The sequence below is a fragment of the Cynocephalus volans genome, chromosome 8 (assembly GCF_027409185.1).
Source record: "Cynocephalus volans isolate mCynVol1 chromosome 8, mCynVol1.pri, whole genome shotgun sequence".
NCBI classification, from domain to species: Eukaryota; Metazoa; Chordata; class Mammalia; order Dermoptera; family Cynocephalidae; genus Cynocephalus; species Cynocephalus volans.
The window spans coordinates 29,008,024-29,023,345 of record NC_084467.1 but is presented as its reverse complement, the minus strand read 5'-3'; the positions used below and the strand labels follow the sequence as shown (position 1 = coordinate 29,023,345).

General features: G+C 43.2%; 1 protein-coding gene across 3 annotated transcripts in view; it reads right to left on the bottom strand.

Annotated features, from left to right (window-relative positions):
• Positions 1-1,992: 1,992 nt before the first annotated feature.
• THRAP3 (thyroid hormone receptor associated protein 3) overlaps positions 1,993-15,322 on the bottom strand; it is a 70,936-nt gene continuing 57,606 nt past the window's right edge. Inside the window, exons 5-12 of one of the 3 annotated variants that reach the window (XM_063104800.1) lie at positions 13,337-14,050; positions 12,245-12,417; positions 11,225-11,336; positions 9,904-9,988; positions 7,776-7,963; positions 5,157-5,355; positions 4,513-4,656; positions 1,993-2,776 (exon numbers count right to left, since the gene is read on the bottom strand). In XM_063104800.1, coding sequence (XP_062960870.1) covers positions 2,555-2,776; positions 4,513-4,656; positions 5,157-5,355; positions 7,776-7,963; positions 9,904-9,988; positions 11,225-11,336; positions 12,245-12,417; positions 13,337-14,050 — 1,837 coding nt within the window. In that variant the 3' untranslated portion in view covers positions 1,993-2,554. The remainder of the gene's footprint in view (positions 2,777-4,512; positions 4,657-5,156; positions 5,356-7,775; positions 7,964-9,903; positions 9,989-11,224; positions 11,337-12,244; positions 12,418-13,336; positions 14,051-15,322) is intronic. The other 2 variants (XM_063104801.1, XM_063104802.1) reach the window with 2 other exon arrangements.

The following is a 15,322-nucleotide window of genomic DNA, read 5'->3' as shown; positions in this document are numbered from 1 at the left end:
AATACTGGGCCTGGCTAGGGTGGGACAGGCTGCAGGATTGTGAAGCCAAGGAGGCGGAGACGCGAGCCGATAGGTCGGGCTCCAGGTGCTGGAGTGGGTGTGGGAGAGGGGGCGGCCCGGTTCGGCTGGTTCGGGCCTCAATCCAGGCAGGGGTGAGGACTCCAGGGTCTCTGGCCTGTGCTGCGGTCACAGCTGCCTCACAGGCTTTTCCCTGCCCACCTGAATTTCACCTAAATTCTAGTCTAGCTGCTTCCCCACTTCTCCCATCCTAGACCCCGGGTGAGGCTCCTACCCCTTTGCAGAGCCTTCCCTGGCCCACCCTTTCCTTGCTCGCAAGCTTTTAGCTGGAGGGTATGAGGTGGAGAGAGGCACATACCAGGGTGGGGCACCCTAGCAAGCGGCAGCCGCTCTAAGCCGGGCCCTGGGTGGAGGCAGTGGTTGCTCTAGTCAGAGCAAAGCCATTGCTGGATAGTAGGATAGTATACTTCAAATCTCTTGCTTTCTTTCCTCCCTGGCAAAGCACTTCCCTCCCTGGCCCCATACTCACCCCCGCACCCCACCCCCAGAAAAAAGAGAGGAAAGATCCCTGCTTTGGGACCGCAGGGGCCTAGTTTGGTTTCAGGAAACACCTCCAGATTCTTCTTGCAGGAAGGCAGGGGGAAACTTTACAAGCTTACAAAGCTCCTGCTCACAGTCCAGCCCAGAGCTGTCAAGAGTCTGAAGGTTAGGGCCCACCTAAGGCCAGTCTCATAATCCTGCTCAGTGAACACAGAAGCCTGAGCCTATAAAGGACACTCCTTGACCCCTGCCCCACCACAAAGGAAGCCAAAGTCATTGCCCATGTCACCACAATAAAAAAAAGTGGTTCTCCTGAGGTGTCCAAGGTGCAGGATAAAGCAAAACCACTGGGGTGAGAATCAGTTGCCTCCCTTCGAACTGAGTGTGGGGCTCAGAAGAATGAGGTTGAGCAGCAGACTGGGCACAGCCCCCACAGGCATTTTACCTTTCAGGTTTCCCAAAACTGCTCTGGGAGTATCTACCATCCCCAACACACACACATACACACTCAGGGTAACAATGATCAGAACCCATTTACATCTGCCACTTTATTTTTTTTTTATTTGCAGGAGGAGTTGAAACAAATTTTAAGGGTGTTTTTCATTTTTTTCCCCTAAACATTAATCATTCAAGTAAAACCAACTTAACTATAGAAATGTAGCAAAGTAAGGGGAAAGCACAACCCAAGAAGCAAAGGTTGGGGGGAGTGGGGAGAGGGGGGTGCAGGCCACATATAACATATGCATAAATGCCATATGATTCACCTGCTCAGGACCGCCTCCCCAAAAGGCAAGCACAAGGACCCAATTTTTTTTTTTTTTGGTGGCTGGCCAGTATGGAGAACTGAACCCTTGACCTTGGTTACAAGGCTGCTCTCTAAACAACCAAGCTAACCAGCCAGACCCCCCCCCAACCCATTTTAAGAGGATGTTCTTCCCCCAAACATCTGAGAATGTTTCAACTTAAGCTTAAGGTTAAAAAGAAAAAACTAAAGACCAAAAAAAAAAAAAAACCACACACAAAAAACCAAAAGACCCCATGAACCACCCAGCCATAACCACCTTCCTTAAACGACCATAGGAGTTTCTTTTCATTTTATAAAAAGATTAATAAAAAATATTGAAAAATTATTTTCTCATATTTGTAAAGATAATAGAATTCATAAGTTTCTTAGAAAACAGACCAGAAACTGCCCTCCAGTTTCCACCCCTGTTGCAGGACTAGAAAGTTTGGGATACTGGAGTTGCTGGTGGAGAATGGGAAGCCCAGCCCAGAAGAAAATATGGGAGCAGGGGCGTGGGGGGTGTGAGGAGCAACTCCATGTGATACATGGCTGCGCAGAAAAGGGGAACACAAGGTGGTCAGAAAGGCCTTAAACTCCTCCTTTACATACAAAACCAGTTTTTACAAAGATCCAAGCAGTTTGGTCCCGAATTGAGGTGAACACGTCAATGTTTATTCACATGCTTTGTTTTCTCTTTTAAGAATCAAAGTTGCCCAAATTAAATTGTGCTAATATTACTACATATGCCTAAAAGAAAAGAAAAAAAAAAAAAGAAGGGCTTTTAAAATCAGGACGGGGAGAAGAGACTGAAAAATCATCAAAATAGTCCCCTTAGCGTCAAATGAAATGAAATTAAGAACAAAACTGTTGGTTTCTAATAGGGAACAAACCAAAATCCAAGCATCGCTCTCCCTCCCTACCCCAGCCCCCACCCCGCACACCAACAATAAATGAGAAACACAGCTAAAGCCCAATGTGTTGTGTTCTGCTCAAGAGTTGGGCCTGACCCCAGACTCCACGGCTGGCCACCTCTGTCCAGTGGGACACAGCGCCAGGGATGCTTTCCGCTGTAGTAGGATTTTGCATGGCTGTGGGTGGGGGGTTGGGAATGGGATTTTCAGAATTTTCTTGAGGCTCCTCTGTTTAGCTCCTCACCAGCCTTCTTCCCAGTGCCTCTCTCCCCTGGGCAAGGGCTCCTGTCAAGAGTAGCCCTTACTCAGCTGTGGGCTGTAAATTGTCCTTCTCTTCTCGGTTCTCTGTCCCACTCTCGTCATCTTCAATCTCTCCTTCCTCCCCACTGAACTTGTCATGGGCCCATTTGGGGCTGGTACTAGACTTCCGGAACATGAATCGGCCCCGACCTCGGGGAAAGGATCCTCGGCCCCGGCCACGGCCCACCCACTTGTCACTGCCTTCTCCTTCACGGTCATCATGCTGAAAAGAAAGAAAATTGCCATCAGTGCCACAGTGAATAAGTGGCCAGAGCTCTCTTCTTTGTGCTCACCCAAATGTGCCTTTTCCAAAAGAACCTGTGCCCTAGGACCCAACCTTTTACTTCTTTTCTGCCCTCTCCTTATCTTCCACTCCAAAAATGTCACTGGTTCAGAACCAAGAGAGTATTAGTTGAGAGCCTTATGAATTCTCTCTAGGCAGTAGCTTGGGCATTATGCTGATAATGATGATAAAACCTTCACTGAGCTCTGAAGATCCATTATCTCATTTAATCCTCACATCTACCCTATCATTATCACCCCCCACTATGCAAATGAGGAAACAGGCTTAGAAACCTTAAGCAATTCCATATAATTTAGTACATCATCTCTCAAAGGATGGGTCTGAGAAAGCTAATCACACCAAAGCATGAAACTATGTGAGAACTGGGTTGTTAGGCAGTTAAGAGACTAAGCAACACTTCAGTACACATAGCTGGGGCTCCAGTTCTTTCTGACCTTCTCCACCCCCAGCCTACCATCTTGTATCTCTCCCCTCTTATTAGCTCTGTACAAGGTGATGGTGTGGCATAATAGGAAAAAAACTTATCCTACATCTCAAATAATCCCTGCTCTGACAATCTCATGAGACACAAGAAGGGAACCAATGAAAGAATAAATGAGAAAGCATTTCAAAAGCCAGAGACATTACTTCATCAGCCCCATCACTTCAAGGAACATAAACCACCTCCCACCTCCCCAACCTCCCCCCCCCGACCCCACATTCAAACAAGGGCTTTAGGCTCCTGGAGGTCAGCTCACCTAAAGTGCTAGCTTCTGACCAAGACTGATTGTTCACCACACTAAATGAATCCAGGTCAGCAATGCTTGCAATGCTTTTTCACGTGGCAGATGGGGCAGGGAAGAGGGGGTTTTTGTATGGCTTTTAATCCTTCCCTTTATAGCAGCCCCACTCCAGCACTGGGACCAGCCAACTACAATTCCCTAGAGGTAGGTTCAAGGGTCCTCTAGAAGCCTCAGGGCAGCTCCGAGCAGCTCTAGAAAAGTGAAGGTGGCCATGCATACAACAACCTGTTTCCTAGCTGTGCAACTGACAACACAGACCCATGCCAGCCATTCTGGTGGGTGATGAGATTCAGCTGCATGTTTACCTTGGTTATAACACTCAGAGTCACACCTGCTTGTATCTGAGCCTGCTGTTGACATAGCAAGGACAAGAGAGCTCACTCACTGACCAGGTAATTCAGCCTCGAAAAGCCTCAGCCTCAGAGAGGCACAGAATTGCATGGGAATGATCAACAGCTTAGATAAAAGAAGTCCAAGTGGCATTTCGTTTTGGAGATGGATCCCTTTTCTCAAAGATAATCTGAACTATCAATCCTGCACTGGGGAGTGACAGAGTGAAGCTGGGGCATCAGGGAGAGTAATGGCTCTATCACAGACAGGAGGCTCATGTTGGGAGTGGGTGAGCAGTAAAACATGTTCACAGACCAAAAAATAAAAAGGCAAGAGCAACACTTCTTGCTTATCCTAGAATCCATAAACACCTTAGACGATAAAACCCTTTTGAGGCCAGGACTTCCCTTCTAGAAAACACCTCTCTAGTTCGCACTACACTATCCAACAAGTACACATTCACCAGTGCAATATGCCTGCACATGCATTTAATCACAGTTTTGGTCAAGACCATTAAGGCCCCAGTTATCCCCAGACACATACCAAGTAATATTTCTTGCTTTTGGGTGTGTATTCTGGGTCCCACTCCTCTTCTCGGTTCCTCTTTTGAAAATCGTTGTTGCTGTTGTTGTTATTGTTACCAGAGTAGTTGCCTCTGCCCCAGCCTCTCCCTCTGGCTCGAAACTGCTGGGACAATAACCAGGACAGGAACAAAGGACCATGGCACAGATGAGAAAAACAAAAAACATACAAACTCCCTTGCATTCTGTTCAAATGAATTTTCTGGTATGGAATAAACAACTGTCCCCCAGATGCTGGTCAACTGGTTTCTAGCCATTTGGTTCCGTTTTGGCTCCCCTCAAGTCTATAGCCTAAACAAAGGATAAACATGGCCCAACGGCCTCTCTAGAAACAGGAGGAGTCAAGGTGAGTGGGGTAAGTTTGAGACCAGAAGGCTTAAGAGGCTTTCTAGCTAAGTGATCATGGGCTTTCTAGCTAAGTGATCATGAACAGAAAAATAACTAAAAATATAAAGCCTGGAGAATGAGAGACAGGGAACCAAAGATTCTGGGGTCTACAGACTAGACAGTCTATATCAGAGGCAACAAAACTGGTACTCTGATGAAACATAATCAGAATTGGTAGAGCAAGGGGCTTAGAGAAAGGGGGAGAGGGAAGGGTCTTACAAAGGTTCCTCGAGCTCTGCCGCCTCCTCTTTCACTTGGCCCCACAAAGTCTTTGGTCCCCAGTCTCGATTTGTCAAAGCCTGTGGTGCTCTCCTCTCTTTCCTCTGTCTCTTCAGTGTACTCTTCTGCTTTGTAGGAGTGAGATGACTGGGAGGAAGAGGATGATGATCTGGAACGGTCTCGAGCTCTCCGGTGCTTCCTATGGAAAGAGAAGAGCCAGGGAAATCAATAAGTCTCTAGAGGACAGCTTTTGGCTGGGGCCTCAAGGATAAGCAGCACAAGGCCATCAGGACTGTGACTGTGACGGAGAAACTGAGGATGAGTAACCTAAAAAAAATCAGCTCTCCCTCAACCTACCCACCAAGATACTTGGGGGCTTTCTCCCAATTCTGTCAGTCACGTTCATTGCCACATCTACATCTGAGCCTGTGACGAACCACTGACATACACAGAAGAGGAACAAACACAGTCCACGGCCTACAAGTAGCTCAGTCTAAGATACGTGCGTGAACTAGAAAGGGAGAGGGAAACCAACACTGTACTGAGAACTATAATATATCTGGTACTGGGCCAGAGGCTTTATCTATTACCTTCTGTTAGTGTTGTACATTACTTTTATTTTTCATAGGAATACTACCTGTCTTAAGGGGTTGCTCTAAAGATTAAATAATGTGTTTAAACACTTTTCATTGACATAACACACAGGCAGTTAATGGCAATATGATTATTCAGTATTATTTACTCCATTTTATAGATAGGAGACTCAGGTGACAGAGCTGAGCAGAATCTGGATTCAAACCTAGCTCTAATCACACCACTACTCCACACACTACCTCCCACTGAGCTCAAACAGGTTGCGTTATTAAGCCTAGGACATGGTGAAACTCTTCCCAGAGCTGTTTCCCTTCCTTTCCCTTCATCTAGAGGAAATTACAGACTAGGACAAATTAGCTTAATAAGATGAGTCACTGTCTGTGTACTAGAGGTGGGTGCCAGCCCTGCCATGTGATAGTGGAGGAGGTTACCAAATGCCTCTAAGGTGGCAGGAAAGGCCAGGCTCCCAGCAATAGAGGAGACGACTTCTAGGAAGACTCCAGTCAAGTGTCAGTAACCTCAATCCTCCATTATGAAAAGTGCCTTGCTCCCCGCCCTCCCTCCCACATCCACACCTGCTGGATCTTTCTAGAATCTACTCACAAAAAAGGGAAATTTAAGTTATTCACGTAAGATTGGTGGTGGGGCAGACTGCTGGCTGATATGGGGATCCAAACCCTTGACCTATTATCATAGGATTCTTATAACTCAGATGCATAACTCTAACCACTAAAAATCCGTGCAAAAAAAAAAGAGGTTTTCAAAATAAGACTCAAAAGGCCCCCAAATCTGAGTTCTACCACTGCCTCTTATTAGCTGTGTGACCTGGATCCAAAGTCATTCTTCAGTTATACAAGAAAGAGTTCTTGTAAACTGTAGAGTGATATATTAATGAGAACACTGATGTATCTAATCACAGAATACCAGGGTTGCAAGAGACTTGTTCAAGGTCATACAGCAAGTGAGGGGTAGACCTGTGTTCTCAGAGGGAGAGGAATCAGAATTAGTTATCCAGACCCAATCCTGAAATGCTTGAGGAGATATGCTCCCTTTCCACCAGTGGCAGTACTGAGGACTTATTGTACTACCAGTTCCATTCACTCCTGTGGATTATCAGGTCCTTCATCTATAGGCAGCCCTGAAAGCTGCTAGGGCTCCTCATACATAAGTAACACAGCAAAACAGCAGACAAAGTGGAACAAAAGATCTGAGCTGTAATGCCAGCTAATAGTTGTGTGATCTCAGACAAATCATTCTGAGTATGACCTCATCTTCTGAGTGGGCAAAATGGGTATCACAACAACTGGTCAATTTATCTCAAAGGGTTACAATCAGAAAATGGACATGAAAATGCTTCCCAGGTGAAGTTCAAAAACAGCAGAAGTGTTGTTGCTTCTGGGGCTTCAACTCTGCTACTTTTAATTAGACATGATTGAAGTCATGGGATTTTCAAAATGTAAATAGGAATGTCAGGATCTTGGCATGAATGTTGTCCTACAAAGTTCAACAATGTCACCTTTGTTTAAGGAATCTTTGGAACACCTCTCTTGGAACTGTCTGTGAAACTAGTTTAAAAGGCATTTTGAGATCAACAATCTTGTCTTATCTAGTTCCACCTTGTTTCTTTGATCGAACATTGTCATTACTTGACAACTCTAAGCCATTTCTAAAACACAGCCTCTCCATGAAGATTTTCAATGAGAAAAAAACAACTCTAAAACAATTGCAAAAGGAATTCCCATTTGCAAATTTGATTCTCTACACCACCTCTGTAGTCAGATTAACAAAATTTCTTCCACGAAGCCTTCTTTGGACAAAGATCACACTACTCTGACACAGAAGTTGTTTTCAAACTATGGAACCTACTTGACGGTTACATGGTATAAAAGAATAAACTGCACAAGTTGCTATACTTCCTAACCCCAAAGTCCTCAGGCTTGAAAGATCTGGTATATAGCCCAAAGGGGGCAGACAAGAAACCATACTCAGGAGTCTGAATGAGGTCACAGACAGGGGCTTACGTACTTCTGCTTCTTTGATCCTTTATGGGTTTTCTCTGTTTTCTCAGCTGACCTTTCCCTTGAGTGGCTTGAGTCTCGGGAATCCACTGATTCTCTTGATTTACCTCGTTTAAGATCTCTCTCTTTATGTTTTTTACGACGTTCAATATCAAGCCGGAGATCAACAGGATCATCTTTGTATTTTCCCTCAGCCTGTCAAAAAAGAAGTTAAAATTAAGGATTTGGGGATTCAGGACTGCCAACTCAACCACCCCACAAACTGTGGTTTCTACTCCAAAGGAGGGGTGCAGAGGAAGCACTGGGAATGTGAGGCACCTCACCCAAGCTTGGGAGGGATGCAGGATATCCCACAGAAGTTACTGCATGAGGATCCCTCATGAAGCCCAAGCCAATTCTCTAAAACAATGAGGATGGGAGCCTTCTGAACATGCTACATATTGATCTCACTTTGTTTCCTCTGTGGCCCAGTAATGGCTCTGGCTAGTCTACAAGTTGAAAAAGCCAAAATCAGCTCTGGATGGTAGGTAGTTAGGCTGGCTCAGGCTCAGTACCCACTAAGAGTAGAAATGCTCACATTCCCCTACCTACACTGTAGCAGCCACTCATGGCTATCCTCATATTTGGAATTATCTGTGAGTACTGAGTCTAAAGAGAATGCGGAAGTCAAGCAGCCTCCCAAAATGCTTAGCTATATGACAAATGTCTCTAGAAAGGGAATATAAAAAACTATAATGGAGAATTCATAAAGTGGCAATAGCAGGCTCAAGTTTATTTTAAAAAAAGAAAAAAGTAAAAAACAGGAAAAAATACCAACAAAACACTTTTTTGCTACCTTCCTACAAAGTTTTACATGCAGGGTATGCTGCAGATACAGTATGAAGCCAGCACACCAGTCCACACCATCAGAGCAATAGCTTTCAACAATCCTTGTGAAACACAGTGAGGACAAAAATACAAGGAAGTTTCAAAGACACCATACACCAGGATTTGTCTCATGGAAGTACACCCTCCCTAAAGGAGGAAGTAAAATGAGCAGTTCACTTACACAAACTACTAAACTATTTGTTGAAATAAAGTATAATTTTAATTAAAAGCAGGATTGATAGGAAGTAGTTTTTTTTAATGTTATCACTTCATTTGTTTCTAAGAGTGAACAGGGCCTCTGCAACCTCCAAAGACAAAAAAAAGAAAAGACAAATGCAGCCGCTGCTTCCTTGGGCAGTACGGACAGCACCTCTAATAAGCTGGCTTTCTGAGGCATGGAGGACGAGATCTCTTCTGATGTTTCAAAACCTTGGGTTTCACATGGTTAGTGGCAAGCTGACAGGTACTTGGAGAAAGAGAGAAGGGGGTGGGAGAGAAGAGAGATTGTGCAAGTGCCTCTCATCACATTCAATCAACAAGGCAAATTTGTTTGGAAAACTTGAAAATCAATATTTTTAGAAAAGGATTCGGTAGCATCAGAATAGCCATCTCTAATTTTAAATTTCAACTGTATATGTGAAAGAAGGTCAATAAACACTAAGATTTTTCAAAAACCCAATCTATTTTTTCACAGCAAAAGATTGCATACAAGCTTTAACTTCAAATACGAGTTTACGTGCACATCACTGCAAATGTAGCTGGGCTATCAAAGTAATGTTTAGGTTTAAAGTAACAATAATTGACAAATGATAGATATGGTACAATGTTAGAAAAAAACTGGACCAGCTGTTTAAAACAGTCTAAGTTAAAATATGAATATTTCACTCTCCTCTGACATGCATGTCTTTTTGAAATCATGGTTGGAAATAGTGCATGTATACAGTTGATTTGATAATACTTACAAGCAGAAAAATATCACAAAAAGTTTCTTCTCTCATCATGGGCACTTGTTCCAAAACTCCTCTCTTTTTTTTCTCAAGCTCACCTCAATAGACTTTGGGGTCATTTACCATATTCTAACCACTTCACAAAGGTTGTTGATACATTTAATAAAAATTAACCCTTTGTAGTTCATTTTTAGAATTATGCCCATCCTTAAAAGAAAAACACAAACTTAAGTAGAGAGTAATTTAAACAAACACATTTCTGTCAAGTTCATGCCCAACGCACTCATTTTGTTGGAATTACTGATCAAAGCAACAGTTCACCTTGTAGCCAGGTTCCCGGGGACTTTTCATTTCATCATGAGCCAAACCATGTTTTCTGAATGTACTGGGGGAAATGTCTATCCTCCTAAAATTGGAAACACAAAAACTATATATGATATTCCATAATGTGAATACAGCAGTGGTAATATTCAAGTTTGTAAGATGTGTAACAGATTCACAAGCATTCCCTATTATGTTTTGTAACTTAATGTACGTATTACTTGTATTCTTTACTTATCTACTTATAGTCTCCCACAGGCAGGCATAATACACACACCTACAAAATCCCAAGTTCCCTGTCAAACATTAACAGAAGTTAGAGTTTTCTTGTTTCCTCCCAGTATTGCTACAGGCCAGAATACAGATTCACCTATAATTTCACCTACAGCCATATCTATGCTCTGCTAACCTCAAAGAGCAGCTCTCATCTTGAGAATTAAAATATATGGGCCCATTACTGTCTATAAGATTAGGTCTAGGGCTGGTCAGTGGCTAACTTGAGAGAGTGTGGTGTTCATAACACCAAGGTCAAGGGTTCAAATCCCCATACCAGCCAGTTGCAAAAAAAAGGATTAGGTCTAGGTGAGAAACAACTGCCTGAAATGACGCCTATCTCAACAGATCCTAAATCCAAGGCTGTTGTACAAACACAGTCCTGATACCTACTGCAACATGTTCAAGAGTTGACTGACTATTGAGGAATTAAAGGTAAGGCCAACTTTGTTTCCAGACAAAAATCCCTATTTGCTGAACAAACTCCCACAACCAAATGGGATATTCCTTAAATCTGCTGGGCTTTCAATCCCTTTGAGAAAATCCTACAAATCCACCCCTCCACTCCCCAGGCACATTCTTCCAAAAGAATCCATATACGAAATACATGGATTTACTTAAAGAAACTAGCATTTACTCTACCTACAGAAAGTTCACAGTTAATCTCAGGTTATCATTTGCCAGCTCCCAAGAATATAGTTCATCTATAATAAGAAAGCTGTTTTCCTCAGGCCCAAAGTGAGAGACTACAGGCAACAAAGTATGTCCCAGTCTGGCCAATTAGCTCACTTGGGAGAGTGTAGTGCTGGTAACAACAAGGTCACAGGTTCAGATTTCCATACCACCCAGCCGCCAAAAAAACAAAATAAAACAAACACAAAGCATGTCCCTTTCACTCTCAAATACAAACTCTCATAGCTATCCTAGAGTCTGGAGGATGTTACCAAATTTTGCATTAAAAGTGCATTAGCAGCAGAATTTAACAAGAGTTTAATATTTAATGAGAAGTCTTTGGTTACAACCTCTAGAGTAAGGCTGAGGTACTCACCTGTGTATCTCTGGGCTTTTCTTGTTTTTAGCTGCTTCCTGCTCAGTTCCTCTCTTTAGGTATTTAGTAAAACGTTCATGCAATGTCATTCCTGAGGACCCAAAGTGATGCTCTGTTGGGATTCAAAGAAACACATGTTATGCTACCAAAGGCAGACACAATGTTCAACTCTTCTGCATGAACCTGCAGCCATAGACGTGACAAAAGTAGTCAAATCCATACAATAAACGTACTGAAAAGGGGAAGGAAAAATGGCTAGTTGAGACACAATCCAATGTTGGGTATTGGATTTCCACTGTACCTCCCTTATCTTAGGACATGGATACAAAGAAAGAAAAGCCTGGACTTTCCTTCCTTTTAAAGCACATCACTAACTCCTGCTTAAGTTTAAATTTCGTGGAACCTGTAACTGGCCCAACCTAGTTTCTACATCACTTTTCTTTTTTTTTTTTTTAAAGATGACCGGTAAGGGGATCTTAACCCTTGATTTGGTGTTGTCGGCACCACGCTCACCCAGTGAGCGAACCGGCCATCCGTATATGGGATCCGAACCCGGGGCCTTGGTGTTATCAGCACCGCACTCTCCCCAGTGAGCCACGGGCCGGCCCCCTACATCACTTTTCTTGGCCATTCCCCAAACTACCCACCTCTATTTGCCCAGAGGACGGTAGAATAATTTGGGGAAAAAATTCATACCAAAATGTCTGCAAGAAAACACTAGAAAAGAAAGAGGTGCTGGAAAATCTTTTAAAACCATTTTAAATCTTCATATTAAGGATTTTACCTATTCTCTTGATCACAGGTTACTAGCATTTCAAAATTCTCAGCTCTGTAATTAAAAACATGGAAAAGTCTCACTGGAAAGAATTTTCTTCAAGCCAGCCCCTAGCTTCAAATGCCCTTGCAATTAGATAAAGTGCACCAAAAGGCTCCCTTATTCACCACTCATCCTTCTGCTTATAACAGTGGAAACTAAAAGTGTGGAAAGGGAGTGTGAAACAGGCTGAGGTCTGGACTCACCTTTAACATGGTGAACAATGGTCACTATATGCTGGGCAAACAATTCTGAGGGGCTACGCTGAGACTGAGCTGATTGTATGTGCTGGAAAATGGAACGAAATTCCTGTTCCTTTTTGTTGCTATGGACTAGATCCCGACAAAGCTTGCGTTCCTGAGCCAATAAGCCACTGGGTCTGAAAAAGAAATACAGGGAGGCCCATGTAACAATATATACAAAATGTCAGAACACTTAAACCATAAGAATACAACACTTTTTTCCAAAGAGTTTTAAATCTGTCCAAAAGCTCCTTTTTCTCTTCCTACCAAAGTTCAACGCAACTTCAACAAACCATAACTATGGAAAAATATATCTAAAATCTCTCTCTTCACTTTCTTCACTGGGATGAAGTGTAAAAACCTCAGTGATTCAGTCTTAGGGGTCACTGCTGGTTTTAGCACATACAACAAATGGCAAGGTATTCTAAAAGATCAGCTAGGTTGGCCAGCCAAAGCCATTCAACATAATGGATGACATAATGGAAGCAACATAATGAAGCAGGAGTGGGATGTGGCTGGAATGCTGCTCAAGCAGACTTGAATTGGGTGGGTGGTTCACACCAAGTAAAAAACAGCCTGGCCTCACCACTCTTTCCTATAGAGTGTGTGAGGGAGGATCTCTCTCTCTCAACTCTAAAGCTTCTATGTTATTTGATGGTAGAGGCCTGTGATATATATAGACCTTGGTGAACCAGCTAAGAATGGAGAAGCAGGCCCTGGATGGTTTCACAGGCAAACATAGCTAGGAAGAAATACGGTAGGAATGGGGATGGGGGTGGTGATGAACAGAGAGCAAGAGAGAAGCACAGGGGACCCAGCAACCAAGAAAGCCAGTCACTAAAGACTGAGAAGACACTTTCACCACTCTAATGATACTGCCCCCAAAGCACATAATCAGTCGGGACATACATTCTCCACTGGAGACAGGTGCACATGAGGGTATCAGCATTGAAATTTGTACAGCAGTGGGGAATACAGAATGTCCTCAGGGAGAGGGGTTAGGAGACATCACTTATGCCACTAAAGTCCTGAGGATCAAGAAGGAATATATCTCACCGTGCAAGGTCCTCATCAAAAGAGTCCATCCGGACATTGACCTGGGCCTCTCGAGTAATGGAAAAGGAAGACTTCCCTGAGGAAAAGTCTCCTTTGGCTCCCAGCTTGTCTCGGCTCTCAGAGGTCTTTCTTGGGGGAGGTGATGAACTTTTCTCCTGGACTGCTTTGTAAGCAGTCACTCTGAAATTCTTTTCCGGTACAAACCCTCTGTGCCCACTTTCGGTTCTCTTGGTCCCTCCCCGATCCTCCTTTTTGGATCTCTCTGAGAAAGATTCCTCCTCTAGCTCCTCTGTTTTTCTCTGCTTTTCCTTCCCTGGAGGTGCATACATCAGACCCTCCCATTTGCCTGACTTCTCCTCCTCTTGGTTTTTGTTTGCACCTGCTATGACTTTAGACATAAATTTGGGTTCATCATCAAACTCAGATTCCTTCCTTCCCTTAGCTTTGTCCTTATCTTGATCATCCATCTCCTCCTTGTGGAAGTCAGCCATCTTCTTTTCAAAGTCATCTCGGAGCTTATACCTTTTGGGAGATTGGCTGCCCCGAAAAGGCTTCTCAGTATCAGTTTTGGGAGCAAATGGATCAGATTTCATTTTTCCATCACCCAAGCCTGTGTCAGAAAAGCTCCCTTTCTCTTTCATTTTCTCTTTATCAGTATTTGTTTGTTTCTGCTCCTTATCTTTTCCATTCTCTGTCTTCTGCTCTTCTAGATACCTAGTTATAAAAACACAAGGGAGATACACAAGAGGCTTCTTAAGCAACCTGCTCTAAAATAGCACCATATAATCTTTGGTTTTTGATTCTCTGAACAAATACGTCTTCTGGATTCCAGTATTACCAAAGGACTTTCTACTTGGTTATTTTCTAATTTTTGAAAAACTACCATTCACAGATCTATGAACTTGGTGTTTAAGAGAAACATAGTCCATGGAGCTGTGTCTGCTGTGTCTTACAAAAGCAACCAAAGAGAATGGCAAACATTATTCTTATGATACCAAACAACAAAAACAAAAACCTACTTACCTGTAATGTAATCTAGGGAAGAAAAAAAAAACTAAGGTCTTACCCAACCTTCAATCAGTCACTTACAATCTGCTTTCAGCAAAGTTAACATAGTACGTTCAACCTTGGACTGTTTTGCTTTTATACAACTCACACTTGGAAATACAAGTCTCAAAAGAGACTTCAAATTTGCTTCAAGTCACCTAGAAGATCTAAATATGAAATATACTGTGAACACAAACAAAATACTTGTTAATGGGGGAGAGGACGGTAGCAGCAAAAATCATTACTCTTTTTATAAAAAAGCAGAGCTCACGCTCAGTCTTCTAACAAGATTCACAGTCCTGGAAAGGAACAAATTTACACTTTAAAGTAGACTTACTAAAGGGAGGAGTAGTATAGACTCTGAACATCTCACCTGTACCATTAATGGAGAGAGCTTAATCAAATTAGAGTTGCATTAACATGGCAAAGAAAAATCATGGGATAGTAGGGTATCAAAGAAAACTATAATAAGAAAAAAGAAAAAAAAAAAAGGGAAACCATTTGCCAGGTTAAGAGCCTCTTGACCACAACCTGGTCCCAATGCAACTTCCCTGTAAGCTCTCTACCATCCCAATCGGTCCAACCACACAAACAAAGATTCGCATTCCAACTCACCGTGTCCCCCAGAGTAGAAAGATAGAAGCACTGCCATGTCCTCTCCTAACACGCAGCCTGGTTGGCTTCTACTGGGACATGCACCCACCTTGTAGTTATAAAACAAGGCCTTCCTGGACTAAGCCTTGGACTTTCCCATCCTGCCCAGTCTCCTCAACTGGAGGGTATGAGGGTGCAGCTCTTCACCGTGATGGGCTGATGCAGATCGGACACAGTGGATGGTGGGTCCTAGAGAATCTAACAGCTCCAATAGCCATTCATTTTGGCAAAGACCATATTTTTTTGACAGCTGACCCACAAATCTCTACTGTTCTTTGGCTTACA